The 26,207-nt window shown below is 44.2% G+C and overlaps 1 protein-coding gene across 3 annotated transcripts in view; it reads right to left on the bottom strand.

Moving 5' to 3' along the window:
* The window catches only part of PC (pyruvate carboxylase), a 1,846,452-nt gene that overhangs the window by 69,327 nt on the left and 1,750,918 nt on the right, over positions 1–26,207 (bottom strand). For all 3 annotated transcript variants that reach the window (XM_069207836.1, XM_069207837.1, XM_069207835.1), the window contains one exon: positions 17,262–17,483. In XM_069207836.1, coding sequence (XP_069063937.1) covers positions 17,262–17,483 — 222 coding nt within the window. The remainder of the gene's footprint in view (positions 1–17,261; positions 17,484–26,207) is intronic.

Here is a 26,207-nt window from a genome sequence, read left to right as displayed (position 1 = left end):
ACTCCGTCCATCATCCTTTTGTGTTACTACATGTGGTCACAACCGTGCATGAATTTAGCAAAAATGGTGGGAGCAAAAATATCAAGTGAGAGACTTTAATAGTGGATTGTATTGGGTATGTGATGTGCATGTACTATCCAATGTAGCTGAGGACCGGATTTACGTGAGGGCAGTATAATTCACTTTAATGACTGTAAACCTACTGCGCTACTATTCCTTATATAGATGGCTACTTAGAGTAAAGCAACCTTTATCACTGCTGTAGGCGCTTCTCATGTTGTACTACAGCATAAAGGGATCGATAAGCACCGCATTTGAGCAGTAATAAGGCACCCTTAGTAAACGATACTTCAGTTAGGCCGTACACTTACACAGTAACTAATCTGACTTGACGCTGTAGGAAATGCAAACATTCCACGTTCACACAAGTACGGGAATGTTTGGAAACTCTGTATCCAACCAACAGAATGAGTGAGAATAACTAATAAAGAGGCAAACCGTAGTCACACTTTCACGAGGAAACAGAAAGACAGGTGCTTTCACAACACGTTGGCCAACTATAGAGCACATTTGCTAAATAAAGTGTCAAATTTACACCATTCCTGTAATTTATATCTTGCATGAAAAGTACTGGGTAATCCCCATAAAAAAAGTCTTATACACACACTGCGTGTCTAACACTTCTTGTATTGGGTAACCTCCAGAAAGGGTCTGAGGTATGCACTGCTGCAGGACACTTCCGGTGCTGGGTAATCCCTATGAAATGCCGTAAATACAAGCAGCGTGTACAGTACTTCCAGTACCAGTTAACCTTCAGAATGGTGTGAGGAACCCACTGGGTGCACGACACTTCCGGTGCTGGATAACCCACAGAAAAAGTCTGTTGTACCCACTGTGAATACAACATCTTGGTGTCGATTAGTCCCCATAAAAGGTCTGATGTACCAGCAGGATGACCAGTCTTCTAGAACTGGTCAATCCCTATAAAGGGTCACCAGAGCCAGCAACGTATACAGGAGTTCGAGTACAAGTTTATTCTCAGAAAGGGTTTGATATACCCACTTGGTGTAGGGCACTTACGGTGCGGGTTAATCCCCAGAAAAACGCGGGTGTACACAGCACATGTATGGCAATTCTAGTATTGGGTAATCTCCGGAAAGGGGATGATGTATCCACTGGGCGCCCAACACTTCCGGTGCTGGGTGACACCCAGAAAAGGTTTTATGTGCCTACAGCTTGTACAGCATTTTCATTATAGGTGGATCCTCAGAAAAGGTCTGATGTACCCACCCGTAGCTATAACACTTCCGGCAATTGTGAACCCCCAGAAAGGCTTCGAGGTACCAGGTGAGCGTACATTTCCTGTTAAGTAACCAAAAGGTCGGATGTAGCAGCTGCATATAAAATATTTCCAGTGCTGGTTAGTCCCCAGAAAGCGCTTGATGTAGCTACTGCGAGTACGACACTTCTGGTGACCTGCTGCATGCATGACTCTGCACAATTCGGAAACAATCGCAGCACGGCCGAGACACAGGTGCAACTTGCACTAGGCACTTCTAGCTCCGTTGGACGCTAAAGGAGGCCCCAGTCGCATTTACAACACACGGAGAAACATCAACTTATGGCGCGTGATAAGTTCTTCAAAACCACCAAACAACTGACGGGCATACAGGGAGGGAGCAGCGCAACCCTAGAGGTCTGGCCATAACCGGGACTGAGGTCCAGAGAAAGGACAGCGACAACTCCTGAGGCTAAATATGTGGCCACATTTAAACTGGCGTTTGACACACCGAACAAGACCAAAGTGGCAAAGCAAGGCTGAGGCAATCATAGCGCTCCGGTAAAGGTTCAAGTGATAAAACCGCTGTGGTAAAGTAGAGGTAGAGAGAACAGGGTGATGTAAGAGTAAAGCAAATACATTGCTGTTGTGAAGTAGAAGAAACAGCAAGCAACCCATTGTAGTTAAAGTAAGGGTAGAGCAAACAAACCACTGCAGTAAAGTTGAGATACAGCATACAAGCCGCTGTGATAAGGGTAGAACAGGCAAACTGCTATCGTAAAGTAGAGGCACACAGCAAACAAGCCACTGTGGTAAGGCAAGAAAAGATCAAACAAAGCACTGTAGTAAAAAGTATAGCTAGAGCGAACAAACCAAAGTGGTAGAGCTAAGGTAAAGCACAAGGGTTAGAGTAAAGATTGCACTGCGGTAAAGGAGACGTAGCACAAAAGGGCTGCTGTGGCAAGGTAGCATTAGTGCTGACGCTTGAATGAAATTTACGTTTTCAGAGCAGGTATGCGCGGAGGGAAGATGGGTGCGGACACGAAATCCTCACTTTCCACCACATTTAACTTTTAAAGGTGGCCAATGACCAGTCACACAAAGCAGGGCTTGATCTGATGGTGAACACGGAGTTCGCTAGGCAACAGCTGTACATTTAACTGAGAAATCGATGCTCCTGGAGGCTGAAGAGGAGACCTTGCACAGAGATTCAAACGTCAGCTCTTCTCCAACACGGACAACTGGTAAAATGCTTGTCCTTCTCCAGGGGCAGTGGCCACTTGCTGCTCTGGCCAGGGCCTCCCGCTCACTCACCAGCGGCTTGAGACCTTCCTCCACACAGATCCCTCTCTGCAGATGCACACAGCAGCCATGCACAGAGGCTACAGCGCACAGATGCAAGATTCGAGCCCTGGTGACAATGTTGACTAAGGAAGGGGTTTACACGCGCATACGTTTAAAGGTAAAACCAGCATCACCTTCCCGCAGTGCACTAGCGTCTGTGCACTTCTGCCACAGCTTCCTGGAGCACATCCCAGTCTGCACGATGGACTGAATGCTCTCACCTCGTGTCCTTCCACTGCTCACGGCCCGACTGGGCGCTATCAGAGCTCCGCCACCTTTACTACTCCATGGCGTACTGCGGCCTCTGAGCCGAATGAAGGCCCAGGCTGCTGGGAAGCAGCAGTAACTGTCCACTTGATATACTTTACCATCTGCTTTGCGCGTCACGTAATCAAAGTGCCTCAGATCCAGCGCCAGGCTCATTTATTCCCAAACAGTGAGCACGTTTGCACCTTAAATATACAGTGCCATCAAAATATGACTGCGAACAGCCTGCAATAAAACCAAGAGCTGGCGGAAAGCGGTAAAAGATGCAGGACCACCAAGAGCTCGACTGCCCATCACCAAACTGGAAGCTAGCAGGCAGCTCAAAAGAACATGGGGGGGGGGGGGGGGGAGGCGAATATGGGCTGGATATGTTCTCCATGGCGAGGAAGAATGGGAGAGATGTTCTACAAGTAAACTGTAGGGTGACAGCCAGTGCTGGCTTTGGCGCAACAATCATTGTTGGCACTCCCTTCAAGCGGTCCTGAAGGAGAGGTCGGTATAGGCGCACAGAGAGCGCCCACCTTTGATGCAAGTCTGACTATAAGGGGACGCTCCCTCTCCAGGATACCAGAGGCCACTAGCCTTGAGTGTTAGGGTCCTCCCCAGGTATTCCCTTGGTTAAGGTAGGCCCTTCCTCCACCCCTTTTCTAATGTGATTATTTCTGCAGCGCTTAAGAAGCAATTGCAATAGGGATCCAACACCCTGATGAATGCCCAGAGACCCTCCATAGCTCAATTACAAGGGCAGAAACATGTCGGCTACTCCTTTTAGATAGGTGACCTTGTGAGTCATTGCTCTCACACCGGTTCCCCATTCCTTTTTAATCACACCACACAGAACCCTTTATTAAATTTACCCGGGTATCTGAGTAGGTGTTTTTATTTCCCTAGCATAGCTGGATCCCATTTTCCAGAAATTAAATTAATTTACGCACTCCCTCCTGTTCCTTTAACAGTGATGTTGAGTCCGACCAGGTGGCACTGTCCTACCTGGGTGGGGTTAGGTGGTCATATGATGAAGCATGACACTATATAGTGTGTGAGACCACCTAGTCCGTAAAGGAAATCCCCCTCTCAGACCATACACCACTCCACAGCTCACCCACATTTCACCTCTAGTCGAGGTATACGAGTGGTCTAGTGTCACAATTGATACACTACGACCTGCTTACGTTACAAGAACCCCCGTACTCTCATTTGTGATTTAGTATTGTTTTTAGGGAGTCGAGTACGGTGTGTGTTCCTCTTGCTCCCACATACTCTCCCTTTGTGTAATGTGACACTCCCTAATGACCTTTTCCATGGATTCCCCATCACCCTCCAACAGTGCATCTCATCATACCAATGCAGGGTGTTACAGCACTAAACATCACACACATTCTACATTGACAATGACTCATACATGTGTAAATCAATGTAAGGGAAATGTTACATAGCACACACATATTTTAAACATGGCTACCAAGATGCGGGCAGGGCCCAAAACCCTCTCCCAGTGATCCTCACTTAATTGTCCGGTGACAGCTGGCTGTCAAGCAGGACCCTAATGAGGACTACCAGTTGTAGGAGTCACGTCATCCATACTGGTAGGCATTGTATTTTAAGACTGCTTGGTCTGGATATTCACAAACTCTTTACTTGAAACCTACTAGTGAATTGTGTTGGCCTTACTAATAGGAATGCTTTCTACTCAAGCAAACCCTTTTTTTGCAACCTTAGGATAATGAAATACGAGGGAAAAAATCATAAGGTTCGAAACCTATGCCTTGCAGTTTGCATGCAGCTCTTTGATGTCAGTTCATAGCTCAATGTGCTACAGTGAAATGAATGAAACTTCTGCACTGCATGTAACAAAAGGATTTCGTGATTAAAGCTGTAAGCCAACCCGTAAAATACAATTCTGTGATCTGCATGTTGCAAACGCTTACAGGAGGCTGTTAACCCTCCATTATAGCTAATCAAAACTGCTACTAGAAAAACTCCATTCTCCCCAGCAGGAAAATGAATAAACAGAGTAATATCAAAGTTTTTTTTATTATTGCATGAAAATGTCTGGCTATACAAGGAACTCAGCAACTTGTGTTTTTAGCAACATAAGGTATTTTAAAGGACAGCTCCCTCTCAGTTCGTTATCTAGCGCGACGTACTGATCACACTGTCCTAAACCTGGCACCGGTGACAGTGGCCGAGTGACAACACATGAAGACTTGGACAACTTGGGAAAAGTTTAATACTGGAAGAGAGTAAACTTGAACTAAGGATACATACGATTCAGTAACGTGTTAAAAGAAGGGAAAGTTAGAAGCCCTAATGAGTCTACTGTATTACTCCCTAATTTAATTATGGAAAGATCCTTACTGCACTTTGATGTGACATGCAGACACATACTTCTTGCAATTAGAATAAAATGTAATTAAACAAACGTGCTTGTAAGCACGTTAAAAAGACACTGGTACAACTGTAGGGGTAGAGTGGGCGAGTAAGAAGCCTGCTGCAGGTAGTGAGTGGAAGAGTAATACATACACCGCTGGAGGAAAAAAAGGAGGCGAGAACCTCGCCAATGCAGAAGTTATTGTAGGAAAGACTGATAAACACCACTCTAGGAGGACATGGAAGCAGTTATCAAGCCCACAAGTAGGTAACAGGGCTTGAAATTCAAGGGGGCATGCCCGTCTCAGAAGATCCCACTACATGGAATGCAAAGTGGAGCCTCATTCCTTGCTCCACCACACAAACACCCAAGATGAGTCAAAACTCTCAAGCTACAGACACTGCGCTACATTCACTTGCCCCTGTGGTCAATCACCAAGAAGATTCCTGCAGCTCAGGCTGTGGAACATGTTCACCAATGCGCTTCAGAGCGCTATCTGCAGCCAGCTCTTAAGGAATCGACAAACCCCCCAGATGAGATGAGGGGTGTGCAAAACCCAATCTGCAATGATCGCTAAAGTTACAACAGGCTGCATACAGGTCCAACTCCTACAGACTATGAATTCCCACGAGGCACAACTAGTGGCAGACTTCGAGTCAGGCAAGGAATTGAAATCTAGGTTAAAATCATAGGCCTATCACTTGACAGAAAATTGTGTAATTCTGAAAATATCATGTAATCTTCCTCTGCCTAAAATTGCAAATGAACGAAACACACTAATTATGCACATAAAATACACGTAAATCCCTCCTTGATGTATAATCTTGCATCGACTCCCTTAACAGTATAATGTACAGCACTCTAGTTATTCCCCAGTTTAGTTCCTGCTTCATAAATACCACTACAGTGCACTTGCAGAAGGTTCACCATGTGATGAATGGGATTATTGAACTTGCATAATGTTTATTCAATGTTAACATCAGTGCTAACCATACTCCTGTGCAAATACTAATCTGGCTTCAGATCATCTTGCAGCATGGAGCCCAGTAACATATATATATATATATATCATAGACTATGCTCTCCTGCAAACGGAAGAAAACGACCTGTGTCTCCCGAAGCTGCAGTACCTCTCAGCGGTGTATACACTATCATCCTTTCCACCTTCATCCACACTCTGTAGTCTCAAGTAGGATTTACTGTCAATGAACTTTTCTGGTTCGCTACTTACTTTTCTAACTAACACCAGTTCGTCCACATGGGCACTTCCATGTCCTGCAATATCCACATCTTCTGTAGAGTTCCATAAGGTTCCCTGTCATCTTCCAGCTCCGCACTGAGCCACTACTCACATAAAAAAGCATCAAAATTCACCAATATGCCAAGGATACACTCTTCTGCTCGACAGTCTCTGCTGCTCCAGACATCCAATTCCTCAAAGACTGCCTGCACCTATCTGGACCTGGATGTCCAGAGCCTACCTGAAGTTCAACCCCATTAAGACAGCTGCTATTTTTGCGGTTGCGCCAGACTAAACAGAGGCCAGGATGGAACATGTTATAGACTTATTTTTGTGTTCTTAGTTCGATCAGAGTTCTGCAGCAAGATCACACTGTGACAATAGTTGAGCTGGGACTTGCAAACCTAACCTCCAGGCCCCAAGTTGATTCTGGAAGCAATAAAAATCACTGTGCCAACTGCCACATATCATCGGTCAGGAAAAAAAACATGTTGAAAGGAAATGCTTTAATTATTCTGAACAACTGTAAATTTCTCTGGGGCCCCTCCATTCTACTGCTCTTGTTTACCTCACCTTGTCAGACATTTGTATATGGGTACTGCTTTCTGTAATCTGTCAGGCAGTAAACAAACACTGGCAAAGGCAATAGGCCTATCTTCTGGGACCTACTGGCTTTGCCAATGGTTTTGTGCAACGCAGTACTGAATCGCTGTTGTTGCAGGGCTAAAGGGAATAATGAAAAAAGGCTTTGAGTCTCTGTCTATAATGACAAGTCTAAGAAGCTAAGAAATGATGGAATCAAACTTGCTCAGTGGTTCAGATTACTTCAGGAGTTCCCTTCTTTATCATACGGTTTCCCTCCTATTATTGAGGTCACCGTTACCCAGTCCAGACTTTTCAGCTAAGAGCCTCCTGAATTCTGTGACGTGTGTATTCGCCTTTCTCAATATTGCTATGGATCTACTAGTGTGCATGCTGCTGATTTAAAAAACACAACCTTCTTATGGCAACGCTGATGGTAAGTGGCCATTTGGCAAGTCTCCCATTTGAACACCTCCCGTTTGCACAGTACCTGTGTTCCAGGGGTTACGAATACCAAGCCATCACTACAGACAACTCAAGTTTGAGGAGCATGGTTCAGGAGCTGCCACTTTCAATCTCAGTTATATAGTAATTTTGGATCAAATTTCGTTTTTTTCGGTGGTATTCTGCACCAAAATGTGAACGCGAGAGGTGCCCTGTGAACTCAGGAGACTTCCTCGCGTTCAGGGAGTCTTAGCTCGCCCATAACGCCCATCCCATGAGGGTTGGGGAAAAGCATTGGAAGGCTGATCTGCATACTCATCAGGGTCCAGAAGCTACTGAGAGCACCTGGGGTCACAACCCGCAGCCGCTGTCTGCCACCCTGACCAGCCCAATAGTGGCAAATACCAAACATCCTCTATGGGGATGCTATCCCAGGCCTCCCAACCCAACTGTTACCCAATTGCACCCCAAACTAATCATAACTGTCTCACAATGAGTGAGACTGAGAAGCAACCCCTCTGCTTGAGGAAAGACCCACCCGTGCCCTCATGCTTTTCCCATGGTCCTGTTTGGATATGAGCCTCTGAATTCATGGGTAAAACTCTCTAGATGGACTCTTGTTTCCTGTGTCAAACCTGGTTCGTGTGTGTGCTCCTCCTCAGATGTAACTGTCTCTCAGGTCCACACCTCTGCTTTATGTGTAATCCTGCCTTAGGTTTAGCCTGAATTACAAGTACTGTGCTACCCATGTTTTAATGCTTCACTTGTAATCCAGCTTCGGACGTAACTCTCCTCCACAATTACCCTTCGTCCCATGCCTGGTGCTCCACGTGCAACCCCAGGCGTAGACGTACTCTACTTATGTTGTGTTTTCCACCATGCAGTCCTTCGCCACCTGTACCCTGCTTCCTGTGTCCAATGCTCTACATGTAACCCTGCCCCAGATATAACTGTCTTCCATAAGTGCAGTGCTTCCGTTAGTAGTCCTCCAGGTGTAACCCTGGTCCACTTGTAGCCTTGCTTCATTGGCTCCCAATGTTTCATGCTTAACCCTATCCACGCTGCATGCCTGACTAACTCGGGGTAGTCCTGCACCTCTGCTTCAAGTGAATCATTACTTCCTATGGCCCCACAATCCACAGGTATTGTGCTTGACATGCACCACCGATCCCCATGCACTTGTGGTGCTTGAGTATCCTCGGCTCACCTGTGACCTGGCTCCCTTGCTCTGCGCTTACCTCATTCCTTGGTACTCACACGTCGGCGATGAGCCCTGCTTCATGAGCAGTCTGGCGTCTCACTGCACCTATGATCCTGCTTACTAGGCCTCACGTGTAGACCCTGCTCGCCTTGCAACCCCGCTCCGCGTGCACTTCTGACTGCAGTGTGCTCAGGCTGTGTAGGCAACTGCTACATGGTTACCACTGATTCCGTGTACTCCTGCCTAAGATGCAATCATGTTTCATGACTAACCGAGGGTCAGCCGAACCCCGACTTCAGCTGCATTCCAAGTGCATCATGTCTTCTTGCGTTCCTCAGATTAACAAGAAAGCAGGAATTGTGTATCCCACTTTCCGGCAACCCTTCATCTATAATTATGCCTAATGAGTATCCCTACTTCAAGATAGGGTGACCACCCGTCCGTAAATTTCACGGACTGTCCGTAATTTCGCCCTGCCGTCCGTTGTCCGTGATGAAAGCCTTAACGGACGGCATTTGTCCGTAATTTTAGCCTTTCACCTAAAGGGCAACCGTGGCAGGGCGAAATTATGGGCAGATCAGTTTCTCCAGCTGGGTTGGAAGGCAGGAGTCTCCTGTGCTCTGAGGGAGGGGCAGACAGATAAGAATAAGACCTTCTTGACAGGGGGTCTCCTTCCCTAAAGACATGCAAATGTGCCCAACTGGTAAATCTGCAAATACAAATGGGCTTGAAAACCTGCACTGACTTTACTAAAAAGAGTTACTTGAAGTTTTCTGGTGGCAAAGATATTTCTTGTATAGAGGTATTGTAATGGTGTTCCAAGGTGAGCTGTGGAGTGTTATACATTTTTTTAGTACTAGGTATAAACAGTGTATTATTCAAATCTGTATTTGAGAAGCACTTTTTTATTTATTTAATCAAAATGTATTTGCGCATTTTGTAGCAGCCTTTATGAAATTGTATTTTTCACAGTTCTTTCAGGTACCTTGGTACCTCATAGTACTAACAAACATTGGCAAAGCCAATAGGTCTCATCTACGAAAGAGTTATTGGCTTTGCTAATGTGTTTTAGCCATTAGCCATGTTATACACCAGAGTAGCTGCTGTTCAGCATGGCTTAAAGTTAGTGGCATAATTGTGTGGAGTAGAGTGGCATAGGAGCAGTGGCGTAGAGCCCAGTGGTGCAAAGTACAGTGCAGTGGGTTACAGTGCAGTTGTTTAGAGTGTGTTAGCGTAGAGTGCAGTTGCATGGAGTGGCGTGGGGCAGAGTAGAGTGGCATAGGGTGCAGTGGAGTAGAGTGGCCTACAATGGACTAGCAGAGAGAGCAGTAGTGTAGACTGCTGCAGTGGCATAGATTGCAGAGTAGACTCACGTTGCAGGGAGTGCAGTGGCGTAGTGTAGAGTAGAGCAAAGTGCTGTAGAGTGGAGTGATGCAGAGTAGAGTGGCATAGAGTGCAGTGGCATAGAATGCAGTAGTACGTAGTACATTGGTGTATAGTACAGTGGTGGAGAGTGCAACGCTGCAGAGTAGAGTGTCAGTGCAGTGATGTAGAGTGGAGTAGAGTGGCACCGAGCAGTGGCGTAGAGTACAGTGGTACAGAGTAGAGGGCAGTGGCGTACAGTGCAGTTGTTTAGAGTGCATTGGTGCAGAGTGCAGTGGCAGAGTGGCATGGGGTAGAGTTACATAAAGTGCAGTGGATTAGTGTGGCATACAATAGAGTAGCAGAGAGTGTAGTAATGCAGAGTGGTGCAGTGTCGGTGCAGAGTAGACTCATGTGGCATAGAGTGCAGTGGTGTAGAGTGGTCAGAGAGGAGTATTGTAGAGTGGTGTAGAGTAGAGTATAGTGCCTAGATTGCAGTGGAATAGAGTAGGGTGGTGCAGAGTTGCAGAGTAGAGTGTCAGTGCAGTGGTGTAGAGTGGTACAGAGAACAGTGGCATAGAGCACAGTGGTGCAGAGTAAAGGGCAGTGGCATACAGTGCAGCTGTTTAGAGTACACTGGTGTAGAGTGCAGTTGCATAGAGTGGCATTGGGCCGAGTAGAGTGGGATAGAATGCAGTGGAATAGAGTATATTGGTGCAGAGTGCAGTAGTACAGAGCAGAGTGGTGTAGAGTATAGTGGTGGCCAGTGCAGTGTTGCAGAGTGTCAGCTTGCAGTGGTGTAGAGTGCATTGAACTAGAGTGCAGTGGTCAGAGTGGTATAGAGTACAGTGGCATAGAATAGATTGTTTCACAGTAGAGTGCACTGGCATAGAGTAGAGAGGTGCAGGGTAGAGTGCAGTGGCATAGATTGCAGTGGCACAGAGTGCAGTAGCATAAAGTAGATTATTTCACAGTAGAGTGTGGTGGCTTAGAGTGGAGAGGTGCAGGGTAGAGTGGAGTTGCATAAAGTGGCATAGAGTGTGATGGCATAGAGTAAAGTAGTGTAGAGTGCCGTGGCATAGAGTGCAGAGTAGATTATTGTGATGTACAGTGTATTGATGTAGAGTGCAGGGGCATAGAGTTGGGTGTTACAGAGTAAAGTGCATTAGCATAGAGTGTATTCGCTTAGAGTGCAGTGGCGTACAGTGCAGAGTGGCAGAGAGTGGAGTTGTGCAGATTAGATTGCTGTTGCCTAGACTGGAGTGGTATGGCGTGCAGACTATCAGAGCGCAGTGGTGTAGAGAGGCGTAAAGTGCAGTGACATAGAGTAGAGTGGTACAGGGTACAGTAGAAAGGCATAGTGTGAAGTAGCATAGAGTGCATTGGCAGAATGTGGAGTGGTTCCGAATGGAGAAGAGTGAAGTGGCGTGGAGTAAAGTAGAGTGATACAGAGTAGGGTGCAGTGGCGTGTAGTGGTGCAGAGCAGAGTGGAGTGCAGTATGGATGGTATGCTAACACACTGCCATTACAGACAACACATTTTTGATTAAAATGACCATTACATTTGCACAGATATACAGTTTTTCAAATCAAACTTTACTGTGCACAGACGATGATGTGTGGAAATTGCATCACCTAATGTAATGATTGGTTTTAATCATGTAAAGGTATCTGTTTCCAGCACAGTTCAGAATTAAACAAAAATGTGCTTGATTTGTACTTCTAATTCTGATATATTCTGAAGTTTATTTAAATGTTGTCATGTGATAGAAAAAACTCTTTCCTAACCCCAGTATCCAGCAAGATTGTCGCATAAATCCTTTCACTTTGAAGTCAGAGAAAGGAAAGGAAACATTAAGTTCCCAGCAAAGACAGAGCCTGACATTTGACTTTGTTCTTTGAATGCACAGAAAATATGATAAGAAGAACAAGATTTACAGGCCTGTTTACAGAAAGGGAGCACTCGGCAGGATACTGTAAATAAGGTTTAGGCAAGGGAAGTGACAAATTCAAGCTGCATAGCCTAAAACAAATAAAGCCAGCAAATTGAAAGCAACAAATTGTTAGTTATAAACCACAAGGCCAATGGCAAGCAACGGGCAGAATGCATTCACAAGGAAGCACTACGAATTTACTTAAACTGACAGCTGTGGGATACTTTGTGGGGAAAGTCCAGTATTTTAGTCCATATCTTACAGAGGTTTGGCCACATCAATCACCCAGGTAGTATGACGAGAAGACCTGGAGTGGTTCCATGTTGCAGGATAGGTCTGTACACCCATTCTATCAGTTTGCCACCATTTCCTATGGTACAGAGCTTCTGGCACACCTCTTGTAGGGTTAGTGCTAGGTGGCAGACATGAAATAGGGCATTTAATGATTACTTAAGGTGGTTGTAAGTAAGGAGTTGACAGGGGTGAAGATGGTAGTCTGCCACAAGTGTTTGGAAATTTAGTAGCTCACTGTTCAGAAACAAAGTCCCCAATTTTAAGACACCTGCAACATGCCACTGATGGAGTTGCTCTGAGCACAGCCATCCGGTGAGAGTGGGAAGGCTTAGCAAAGGTAGTTCAGGAGCATAGGGTTTCTTCGTGTCAGTGAGTTTACAGGTTCTGGCAAGGCAAGAGAAAACTGTGCATGATAACCCTGGATGGTGATCCGTAGAATGGTCAGTAGAAAACAATGAGCAGTGCATTAAGCCTTTCTTAAAAGTCTTTACTGGTAAACCCCATCTCATGCAGGGAGGTGGGCAGAAAGCCAGCAAGCCACCCACTGGACCTGTGCAGCTGAGTAATAGCATTCCAAGTCCAGAAGACATAATCCACCTGCAGTCACAGTTAGCTTTAGAGTGGAAAGAGCTCCCGATGGCGCCGCAGTGACCAAATCAGATGTGTGGCCTGTCTGAAGAAGGAATGAAGGACGAGCAGGGGAAGGTTTGCAAAATAATACTATCATTGGGGTAGCACACCATCTTCACTAGTGCCACATGGCCTCTGCAGAAAGCAGAAGAGAAGACCAAAAAGCAAACTGGGCTTGGAGGGACCGTTCGCTCTGCTGAGATTTTCATCCTGGAAATCAGTGTAAGAATGGTAGATATTAATCATTAGGTATCAAAAGGTAATTGGTTCCTAGTTCAGTCTGAGACCTAATTGTATATAAAGGCACAAACAGTGCCATATGTTAAAGAAACACTAATTACATTTTAAAATTTGTAAATTTTGTTTGTGCAAATTACATCCCAAATATTTTGAAGATTCTATGTGTACTTGACACTTAGGGATAACCCAGATCTCTAGTTTGGCTTTTGGCAAAGACATGGAAAAAGCGGGCAATTGCCTTGCACAACCTTGCAAGGGGTCTGGCCCCGGCTCAACAGCGGACCATTGCACCAGAAGAGTTTGCCAAGGTGGATGGGTGTTGCTTGTTCAACCACTTGACAGGGCCCCTTCTGTTTCGCTCCTGTGTGCAGAGACAACTCCCCAGGTACCCAATACCTTACGTTAGTCTTGGTGGACTCATCTTGTCTGATTTTAGGAATTGTCCCACCTTGTTCTTCTCTTCCTTATTTATCCAGTTCTTAGCAACAACCCTTTGAATCAATTGCCGTGGATCTCCCGTTTGATCTCAATTTCATCCTCCTCTTTTATTATCTTTGATTGGTAGTCCGGGCTCCCATTTCGGAGATAAATGTAGAGTCCCAGACATACACTAGTGCAGTGACACTACTGACAAGTTATGGGTACATCACATCCTGACATTAGGTGTGAGACTGTCGCCCACACCACCTGCCCTGCCTCTTTAAAAACAAAAATTGGTTGAAAGTCCATGGGCGGTTGGGGTAAGCCAGATGTTTTTGTTCAATTTGTTTAAACTAGCATAAGGTTAATTACCTTAATGTTTCCCAAACTGTTTGCCAGGGGTTTAAAAATGTTCAGAAACATAATCAAAATGTTGCTGTTACTTTCTCTTCAGGAAAAATCGGGTAGATTTGGGTAGGGGTGATGGCCTTGCAGCAGTACTGAAGGGCATTAATTTACTACTGAACAAGGACTTAATGTGACAACTGAATGTAGCATACCAGGAGGCAATCACAAAAAGACCACAGTGAATAAATAGTGCTATGTTAAAAAAGAGTAAATAAATGCACTGACAACATAGTGAGGCATGGCCTCTCTTGCGTGTGTCTGTAAAACTGCGTTTGTTCTTGAATTTTTGTCCTGAATTTTGACCCTTTGTCCTGAATTTTTGTCCTGAATTTTGACCCTTTGTCCTGAATTTTTTACAGCCCTGTCCAGAATTTGCCTCAATGTCAGGTGGTCACTCTACTTCAAGATGCCTCATGAGTATACCTACTTCAAGGTTAATCCTGCTTAATCGTTTCTCCTATTTCATATCCAACTCCTACCTCCTGAGTTCACCTTTATCATGTTTACTCCCGCTGCACGTGTGACCTGCTTCACCTGTAACCCCCTCTCGGTATATATGAAACATAACTTTATATGTACCTTTGCCTCACACCTGCGCTCGCTTCATGGATACCACCGGATTATTTTACTATGCTTTATGTACCTCCATACCTTTTTTGTGCCTCATGTCTTTCTTCACGAGTAAGATTCTTTCTGCATGCCCATTTTATATGAACACCTGTCCTCTGCCCGACCCACGCTCCAAGCAGCTGCTCTTTAAAAACAAAAGTGGTCAGTTTGGACAGGAGAGGATATGGAAAAGGCAAACCTTTCAGAAAGCTGAACCGGTGAAGCGCCAGTTACCTGCAGACTTTTCTCAATGACGACAGATTGCGTTGTGTACTTCCGTGCGCCGTGGTCTCTCTGCCTTCATGCCTAGTTCACGTAAGCTCCATTGTTCTGCGGTTTTTGTGGTATGCCGAGAAAGCTGTATACCTAGTGGCAAATGCAGTGCAGGTCTGCAACTGGCACCACGTGCATCCACTGTGCCAGGCTGCCCAGCTGGTTTAGTGAGGTTCTTTTTTAAGTGTCCTTCTCAGGCTTTGTTTAAAGTGATGACTGACACAATGCAGCGCTGGGGCTGCCTCTAAAAGGAGTACCCACAACATGGGTACATTGAAGTGTAAGATCTCTGCAATTGTCTGCCATTCATCTTCCTGAAGCAACGATTAGTGACCAACAGTGGGGCCTGATGTAGAAAACCCCTCTCAGAGTAACAGAAACAAGAATCCCCCCCTTCACCCCTACCATCTACCACACTTCTTGGGAATAACTAATCTGAAGCTCCATGTTAACAAAAGGCCTCATGGAATTCAAAAGGTAATCCTCCTCGCTTTAGTGTCTGTATGTCCGACTTCAAGCCACAAAAAAGCAGACAAAACCACCCACTCTCTGGGGGAGCTGTCCTTATACTCCGCCTTGGGCCAAACTATACCAGGCGCACAGAAAAATCAATGCCACGCTGCTTCTGCAATTAACACTGCGCCAACTGTAAAGAGGAACACAAACAATATCCACTCTAGCATTCATAGAATCACCTTTTGAAAGTTTGCATTATTAACCCTATAGATTACCTAACATTCCTATGATCATGAAGTTACTGCTTCCTTCGACCAGCCCAGGATATTGTCCATAAATACGTATCCAGCCATTACTTGCATTTCCAACACCCAAGTTGACCTGCTGTCTTTGGCCAAGCAGTGGCCTAGCAAAAGCCTACTAGCAGACAGACTGTTCACCTGATTCTAGTGCTTATAGGAAGTACATGATATAGCACTATCCGACATACAAATAATTAATGTCTTTCTACAGAGTTGCATCGTCAGATTGAATGCTGCCTCAAAAAAAGTGGTCTCTGCATTCGTACAACCCTACATAAAAACTGGCCTTGACTTAAACCTTCCACCCTTTTCATCGAAATGATCCTCTCATTACTTTCCATCCTTTGAGCAAAGTCTGCTCTAAGTCACCTGCATATTCACCTTACAATATTTTACTGTACCTCTTCAAATTGCCCACACACCTCATTTCAAAGGTCAGAGACGTCTTTGAAAGTCATACCACTGCAAGTTACAAATATCACGTTTTCTGTAGCTTATCTATTAATACCACCAATCATCTGCATGAATTCACATACCTCCGCCCACTAAAGATCACACCTATTAAATTAATCTACCACGCAGAACCTGGATTACATGCACAGAACTGTTTCCTTAAAATCACAAGACTAATTCAACAAGCAACATTAAGCTGAAACTACTGGATTAACCATTAGTCTTGGGTTCTGGAGCATTGCCCTGTCCAGCCATAAGTGCGTCATTGTCACATTAATAAGCGATGACGCACCGCTAGTTGTCAGATTTTTTTTTATATATATATATATACACATACACACACACACACACATTTATTTCACTATGCTTTATAAAGAAGCACTGGCAAATACAACACCCTAGCCCTTGCATTTTTAAGGTAAGACCGTATGATTTTGCTAGTGCTTGTTTAAAAATACAACCAAGGCCTTTCCGTAAATATTTTCAACTACAACCTTCTTCCAAGAAACTTTAATAGTGTGTTATAGTATTATTTCATATTTTAACATATTAATGTAAAATATTTTAATCTGTCAATTTTGATTTCTTGCATTTGATTGGCCTTTGACTGAATGTAGTCTGAGTTAGCTTCAGGGACATGAAATAGCTTGTGTAGTTGCACAGTATCTTTTGGCTGACAGACCATGATTTGGGCAAGCGAACCCCAGGTTCAGTTTTGTGCGCATACACTGTAAGAGGGAATGCAGAATGTATGCACCTGCACTAGGGTCTGCTGCTGCACCAATTAAAACAAATTTGTTTAAATAAATGCGTTTGAAGTGGCATCATTCACCAGCATCATCCAGCTTACATCGTCCTGGATCAGGGATGCTCCGCTTTCCTCCTTTAAAAATCACACTTTTTTTCTGAGACGGTGATGAAACCCAGCATAGTCTAATGACGGCCGCAAGGGATATTTTCCTCTTGTGGCCAGCTATTCACAATGCTTACGTATATATACTCTCAAGTGGACGATGGGTATAAATGCTCCTACGGACAAAGGGACTGTTATTTTGAAAACAACGTCAAAATACGAAAGTGATTATTCTTCAAAGCCCTTTTGACCTTCTATCACTAAGTCATGAGTTCCCACAATGTGAGTATAGTGCTTACCTCCCCAATTCTCTATACTGAAGAGATTACTGAAGTTGTGTGACACAAAGGGTGCAATCTTCTTGAGGTCATGAGAGCGCACACGTGTAGCCAGCAGGGACTGATGTGCATCTCGGAATGTGGTGTCCATCAACAGCAGGCCCTTGTGACTTCGGATAGCCTTGGCAAAGCCTTCAGGGCCATCTCGTAGAAGGACGTCTCGGAAGCCATTAGGTGGATCACCTACAAATGGGACAGCAGAATACAGAAATCAACAACAAGCTTGTATAAAATTGCAAATATTTTTTTCTATTGTTGTACTCAGCCTAATTAATATTAAATTAAAAAAGCAGTGTGCTTGTCCCACTGAACCACTTCTGCAGTAAATGTATAGACTGCTCTTATCATTTCCACTAACACATAGGAGTTGTGGCTGGGAAAACTAGTCTGGCAAGAAAAGCAAAACCCCAGGACATACTTTTTAAAAGTACTTGCTTAACAGAATGTTTGTGTTGCAATAAAAAGGTACACATCGCATGCGTGGTGGGTCTCCTTGTGGTGAAGGGCTGCCACTCCCCAGTAGTTGTACTTCTCCCTAGTCACTACTGACAGTGTTCGAGGCACTACACTGCCATTGTCCAATATGCAGCAGAAATGTCTGTTTAAGTACGGATGCACCAGTCATTTGAAATACTTAGGAATTGACTAACCAGGTTCAGAAATACAATTAATACCGGACTGATCTTCACAATGAATTATTTTCAAAGTAGAGTGCGGGATAGGTTATTCACCTGTAACTGCTGTCCATCTGTGGTGTTAAGTACTCCAGATTCAAGAATCTGAATGTCTATAGATTTGCTGCGAACAAGTCAATTAAAAATTGCCAATATATGAACCACTGGAAGGTCTCACATAAATTACAGTACAAAGGTGACCAGTGAAGTCGTAAAACGGCCGATACAAACCGTTTAGGAATAATCAACACTTCTAACAAGGTGTATCGTGCTTAAGACTCATAAAAAGGCAATCCCATGAAGTGTCTGGCTTCAAAGAAATATCATGTTCTGTCGACAAAGTGAAATTAATGGAGGGATGACAAACAGGTCCCTCAGGTTTCGGGTTGCAATCGGTATCAATATTTTTTATTAGCTTCCATTTTGTATGACACGAGAAAGAATGCATTAAAAGGGAAGCACTCAATGTACAATTTTACAGGCACATTTGCCTGCAACTAATACAAAGCAAACCAAAATGCATTTAATGAGGTAAAATATTGTGTAATCACTGGCTAGCAGCGTGATCTCCTTCAGGATTCCATTTTACTGTTGTTAATTGTGTTGCAACTATAAAAACGATACAGGAGTCCTCAACTCTAAAGGATGGTCAAAGGAAAGGGGCCCAAAATTTCACTTCCGCTTGACATTACAGAAACTGCTCAAAAGGAATCTTTTCTAGGACGTTAAAAAAAAAACAAAGCCGAAATTTCCGTGTGCTCAAATATGTCTAGAGAAATGCTTAAGCTTTGAATTATTTTTAGAATTCTATGATAGGCCCCTTAATAAAATGCCATTCGAAAAGAAATAAATGCCAAAGGGCAGAAGAGCACTGTGGCATATCACTGGAGATCTCGACATGATACACCAGTTAAAGTAACTAGAACTTCAAGAAATTTCAAATCAATCTCAAACTTGCTGCTAAACCTTTTTCATAAAAAAAAATAAAAGATATATTCGGTGAAAATAGTCTTTTGTACCAGAATTGGTATGTCAAGGACTCAAAATTACTCATTTGGCAGAAAGAAAGTCATATTTTGAAACGTTCTAAATATAGGACCAGTTAGTCCCCGGATAGTTCGCCCAGTGGAGGCAGCAGGAATCTCATCACAAGATGGCTTTTCTCGAATCCACACTAAAGCCCTGAATACATTACTGCAGAGATTGTAGTCACATCCTTGAATAGGGTTTGATGTGAAGGACTGTGAGGCCTTTCACTAGCTTGTAGTGGCTAGACAGCAGAGATTATGCAACAAGTGCCAAGAGTTGAGAACTTCGAGAAGGAATTTAGAGACCTCCAAGGTAGGATGTGCTAAGTACCCCATGGCAGTTCTTGTGAGAGTTCTGACTAGTGCCAGCTAATCACTAAACTATTACCAAGCCATTGGAACCAATTATTGGCAAATGCATAGTAGAATACCTATTCATATGTGATTAACCGAAAACCCAACCTCCCTCAGTTTTAGGAAGAAGCGTTTTGTCAGTTTCTGGGATAGACATCAACAAATGTGGTTTAAACAGTTGTTAACCGAGGTATTATGTTCAAGTTAATTTTACTATGCGCCCACTGCGAAACAAGCATTTGGAAACCCAAAGCACCTTGAACTGCGTGAACAGATCTGCTGGGAGTTAATTGGGAGAGCTCTCTTCAGCAGGCTGGGGCTTGGAGAACAGTAAGTAGGGCAATGAGACTGGTGAAAAGCCCTAGTCAGGGCTGGAGGAGCTGCTTCTGTTGCCGATAGACCTGTGCAGTAACAAACTACTTTGCAAAGTCATCAAAGCGGTAATGTAAAGCCAATAGTAAAGCTTAACCATCAGGGAAATATTGAGGTCCTGTATTGATACATTAGCACCCACAACCGGTAATTATATGCTAAAGACCAATTTCTTTACTTATTTCTGTAGTTTTGAACAGTGCTTGAAATTGAAAAATAGAAGTGCAGGTACTCTGTATCAGAGTACCTGCTTGTTTCTGAGAAGTGCCGGTACTCTCAACTTAAAAGTATTACGTTTTCCCCAAGAAGTGCAGGTACTCTCCCTCTCAAAATAAAAAAAAGTGCTGGTACTCAGTACCGGATAGTACCGGCCCATTTAAAGCACTGGTTTTGAACCGAAAAAAGAGAGACAGCAGGCTAAGGAGTGCTGTGGAGAGGTAGAAATCTAACAGGGGAGCAGAGAATGGGATAAGCAAGTATATAAATCATTTTAGGTCTCAGTCTGTCAACAAAGGAAGGTTGTATACAAGACAAAATAATATGTGTTTGGAAATATTACATGTTTACAGAAACTAAACTGCAAGTAAAACACGAAGAGAACAAGCACTGGCAAATCCTATAGTATGACGTTTGTGAAGCATGCGGATCTGGCATGCGCACCGAGTACAAAGTTCAAACCTACTGTTTTAAAGTTCAGATAACGCATGCTATACAAAATAAAAGTAACCCTATTTTCTGTAGCATTCATTATTCAGATGTGTTCTTCAGCACGCAGTCCCCAGGGATAATAGCCGCTCGCAGATTAAGTTCGGATGTTAAGACCCGCACCCATTCAAACTGAGGCAGTGGACTCATTTAAACTGCCAATAGAAAAACTGTTGAACTAAAATAGTCCTGCTGCATTTCACCCGGGGGCTAGATGGCAAAGAAAGGAGAGAGAGGCGCAAAGAGAGAATAAGTCTCCTCTATGCCTAAGATCTAGGTTCCCAAGGACGAAAGCATGAGACCATGCCCCCTCCATGGCAGGGTACCAACCCTACCCCTCAAAAAATGAACCTGAGTTGCAACAACGTTTCCTTGCGGGAGGGTCAGACGTGTAGGTGAGTCTTCGCACATCCCAATAAGGCCTGCTTTGTCTTTAGGTCAATTTGCCCATCCACCATGGCAGGGCTCATTAAGACATCTTTTTCTGCTGTCCGGACTGAAAGCAACATCCAGAGCCAACTCGTTAACAGTGTGCCAGCGAAGGAAAAATAAAGCAGATCCAATAATGTCCTTACTAGATCGTCACCTGAAAAAGCGCAAAGTTGATTGGAGCTGGAAACCTCTCCTGCTCTCGCCAAAATACTGGCTCCATGGGGACAGTATACCGGAATTGTGTGATCATGAACTTTCCTTGCAGACTTGGTACGATGTCATTCTGCATGTGGAATTCCACCTGCTGCTGTATTACACAATGCTGCCCATTTTCCTTCTTTACGCCAGGGCACTTTGTGTACTACAGCCCCTGGTCTATTTTCCTCCAGCTGAGACCAAGCTCAGGTGAAGTTCTGCCCTAATGACTGCGGATTCTCCACCCTTAACTGTAATAAGAGCTACTTATGTTCAATGAAAATCATACCAAGCTACTACTATTAGTGTGCTAATAGTGACCACGTCAGAGAGGAGCCCATTAGTGACCACTCCATGCAAGATAACCAGTAATGATTACATCAGTCCACCAGGCAGGGCTGGCAGCGGTAATGTTTAGAAAATGTCTATGAATATAGTAGGTCTCTACAGCAGTGGTTCTTAACCTTTTGACTTCTGCTGACACACACTTAATCAATATCGGAACCCGGGGAACGCCACAGAATCATTATTTGAATCCGGAGACCGCCACTGAGTCATTCCTAGAAGCTGGGGACCCTGGCCTACGCATTGATGATATAAAGCACAAAAAATGCACACACAAAAACAGAAACAAACACTCATCAAACAAAAACACAAACTATGAAACATTTAATTTAATAACATAAATCTTTAATGGAAAGATTGGAGCATTTCTAATTTCAACTGAGGACACTCATCCACTCTATCTTCTGTTTGGTGCACTTGCACTGCTCCCATGAATCAATCTGAGGATACTAACTTAATTTTTAGCCTCCAATTTCAAATTCCTTCACATTTACAGACCAATTTAATATTTTCAATTTTACATTTTGCTTCATTACTTATACGCACTTTATTAATCTATTAATATTATTTCATTTCCTAATCAGTCATGGACCCCCTGAGTAGGCTTTATGGACCCCTGAGTAGGCTTCACAGATCCCCAGGGGTCCCTAGACCACAGGTTAAGAACCATTACTCTACAGGGATAATACTTGACAGTCATAGGTGGAATACTAATGGAACCAAGGCAATAATATTAGTAATATGTCTCCCCAAAGCCTCATGATTTATCACTCATGTCAGCTTTGAATATAATTTGAAAATCCAGCCATTTTTAAAACGTACATTTTTCTCTTCAATGCACACTTTTCAATTTGGGGCGTATATATTGTTTTAAAGAAGCAAACTCCTTTAATTTAGTAGGCTGGGTTGCACAGGGGGAGAGGTACTTCCAGGTAGTCGGAAAGCTACCTGTAGCACACAAGCTACTCGCATGGCCTAGAGCAATGGTAACACCTGCAGCCCTCACCAGAGCAGTGGTCAAAACTGCAGTCCAGGACCACCTGGTGCCCATCCAAAGATTAAGCACTCTCCCACACTCAAGGGCGAGCAACAATAGTAGAAGTAGATCCAGCAGTCCAAACTGAACTTCAGCAGTAAACTACATTGGGGAGGTGAGCAGAAATGAAGCAGTGACTGACAAGCCTGGCCTCTTGCACTGATGAAAATACTTAGTCAGCTACTAACCTAGTGGGGTCTCTACCACAGACCCTCTTAGTCCCTGCAATTGCTAAATGAGGGCCTGGACCAAGATCCACCTGACAAGCGAAAACTATGTCTAAGACAACAGGACTACCTGGAACCTTGATTTGGTGACTGCCAAGACCCTACCTTGAGATTTATTTCCTTTAAGCAACCTCGGGGGGGGGGGGGGGCATAGTGACGTATGAGAATGAATACCATAATAAGCACGTTTTGTTTTTGACCTATACGGTAACCCTGGGATCGGAATAAACTTTAACAGGAATAAGCATTAGACACACCTGGTGTGCACTACTCTGTCCGGTTTTGACTCCTTTTATTTTCATTCTGCCCACCTTTATTAGATAATGTTGGTGGGAGGGGGGCATCAGGTCACTCATTTTACTGAGTAAGACTTGATGGCTAAACCAGACAAACAAATAAAAGACTAGTCAATGTATAAAATCAACAGTTAATGGGCTTTTGGTCTCAGTGAAAACTTAGTGTAATGTACACCCTAGGCATTGGGCGTTCTTCACTTCACTTTGCTCAACATCACTGGTTTAGGGGATGCCCGATGTGCAGCTTTCCAAAGCTTCCATACCAATCACTATTTGATTCCATTTTGTACACCCCCTCTTTACCTCCGAATTTATATTAGGACCTATTTCCCCTTGGGTTGGGGTGTACCACGAAACTTTTAACACAGATCTGGGTATCCTTCCCCGCTGTGCCCCCAGAGCAGCATCGTAAGCGCTTCCTCACCAGGGCTGAGCTCGTTCAACTTTTAGGCAGATCCATTGTTTTTTTTAAATTCTTTTTATTGCTAGAAAAACAACCGAAACAGATTCACATTGCAGCCTTGGAAGTCATATTAGTCAAGACACAGTTAATCATCCCCATTTCCTTTTTCACAGTCAATCATTCCCCATTTCCCTTAATTCCATCCCCATGCACCCCCCCTCTCTCTCATGTCCTGTGATACTCTTCTGGTCCTCCAACTGTCAGCAAGGCACACAGTCCACCCCTGTATGAGTTCCATTTCCCCAGATTTGAATCCATCTTTTTGGACACGCCCTGCTCTAATAAATCACTTTCTCTGAAGGCATGAACCAATCTAGGTCAAGTTTCCATTCCTCCAGCCCAGGCGGACTAGTAGCTTTCCAAGCATGGGCTATATTGCATTTCGCCACTTTTAATCCCAAAGTCATCCATATGGGTACAATCAGTTACTACCCAAATATTTAGTACACAGCACTTGGGTTCAGGCTCTGCTGTGTTTCCACATATAGTATTTAAACAGGTTACCACTGAGCTCCAATATCTCTGTATGATCGGGCACCCCCACAGCATGTGATAGAATGACCTGCTTAGGCCACATTTTTGGGGACACAAGGGTGAAGCGGTCCTGCCCATTTTGGCCAGGGTGGTACAGGCGTAATAGCTCCTATGGAGAATTTTCAGTTGCATTAATCGACATCTTGCTCGCATGGCTACCTCCCTAGGGGATGCTAAGGCTTCCCGTCACTCATCATCTAACTCCCCTATATCATGTGCCCAGCTTGCTCCCAGATACATCTGATAAATTATAGATCATTTTACGACATTTTAGATTTTTGGTGAATATCAGGAAGCTAAACAGATGGAGTGAAGGCCTACACCAGAGCTGTGGAACCAGTGCCTTCTGGTACAATGCTGTACGCTTCAACATTCATTGAGATGGACCAATGGGAACCCACCACAGAAATCTTCCCTCCACCAGGGCAGAGGGTTGGCCATGGGGGCTTCAGGGCTCGCTCCACCTCTTCAGTTTTGGAGCACAGAATGGTTCCCATCAAGAATCCCCACCCACAAATGAATCTTTCTCCGAGCCATAATCCACCCTGCTTATGGGACCGCAGAGGTTAGCTGTTATGGGTTACTGCGGGTCTTAAAACGGATTTAGCCGCCTGCTCTGGGGAAACTTAATGAGATTTCAAACATCCTTATTTCATTCTTTTAATGCTCGGCTCAGGCTGGGGATTAGCTGCTGACAAAGAAAATAATGCAGTCTCATAATGAGGCGGCCCTGAAATCCGATATAATTAAAATGAACTTGGTGTATCATTCAGGGGCCCCGCATAAGCATTAATCAGACAGCTAATATATTTATGGTTTTATTATCGTTACTGCCTGGGCTTGTTAGGATCATAACATATTTCTCAGACATTAACACGAACAAGAAGAAACCTTTTCTGTTTAATTGTCTTATACAGAATTGGTTTCATTGGTCACGGAGGAGTGGGAGGTGGGGCTTCCATCATTTCCACTCAAGAAAACATTAGTTTTCGCAAAAAAGGTGCCAACTCGTTGAGAAATATGCGGGAGCGATTCACAATGAGGGATTACTCGCAGGCTGTGGATTACGAGGGCAGAGGCAGGGAAGGGCTCTTTACTGAGGGGCTACAAACAGCGGCACGGAAGCACGAGGCCGGAAGGGATTCTTTATGTAGAAGTACACACAGGTAAAAAGGGGCGCGTTGTTTAGAAAACAAGCATTGGCAAAGCCAATAGGTTGCGCATGTGCGAGATCCATTGACTTTGTCAATCGGTGCGGTCTCGGGCTCAAAGACCAATGAAGAAAAGACGCCTGGCTTTAAGTGTTTAAAAAAAAGTTTTTTTCCCAATCACCAGTCTTGCAGAATCACAGAGAGGAAGGGGACCGCTGTTGCTGTTTTCTTTAAATCGTATCAGTTATGAATTTGGAGTAGGTGAGGGTGGTGTACGGCACTGGTGAGAAAAGTATCCGCGCATTGCTAGCAAACACAGTGCAGGGTTCCATTTAAGGCCTTTTCTTTCTTATTCAGCAACAAAAGTTGGTTTCATTGCGCACATGTTGTTTAGGATTATTTTGTAAGTATTTGATCTTGCTTCAATATTTTTTTTCTAAAAGCCGCGTTTAATTAGGCATTTCCCTCCCTGGTATAAGCCAGGGTGAAAATAACCGGCACTTGCCACGGACACATAAGGGGCACGTTTTAGCAAAAGAGACAGGACGAAATCCTTTCATAATGTAGTCCCCACACGTTCAAGATGGACCAAGTATTAGTTGCTGCAGAAGAGAGGGTTGGGGTGACCCTTATTCAGAGCCACTTACATGTCCATGTAAAGCTTGTGGTGTTAGCCTCGATTTGCTACTGTAGTTGTGGGGTACTGCCTGCAAGAAATACTGCTATAAATCCACTTCGGCAGCACACACAGTGCTCTGGGCACGTAAAACAATAAAACATGCAAGAACTTCAGGACATGTAAATGTGACCACGAGCACAACGATGTAAATAAATGCTGGCTGCTGACTGGACAGCAGCTTTGTTGGCACGCGCCTTCAGTAAGGTCTGAGCTTCATCAATTGCGTCATACATTCATTAATAAAACGGAGAGATTTGCAGCGCCCGCCCAGCTCTTATTGCCCCGGACAGCCTCGCACCCTTTCAGAAACTACTTAGGATGGCTTATCGTGCCATGACTAGCCGGCATCATAAGAGCGCCCCACTCACTGGCTCAGTACATGCTTGATTTTACCCACTCCTTGGGAGGGAGCTCTA

The sequence above is a fragment of the Pleurodeles waltl genome, chromosome 9 (genome assembly GCF_031143425.1).
Source record: "Pleurodeles waltl isolate 20211129_DDA chromosome 9, aPleWal1.hap1.20221129, whole genome shotgun sequence".
NCBI lineage: Eukaryota > Metazoa > Chordata > Amphibia > Caudata > Salamandridae > Pleurodeles > Pleurodeles waltl.
This window is presented reverse-complemented; position numbering and strand designations above follow the sequence as displayed.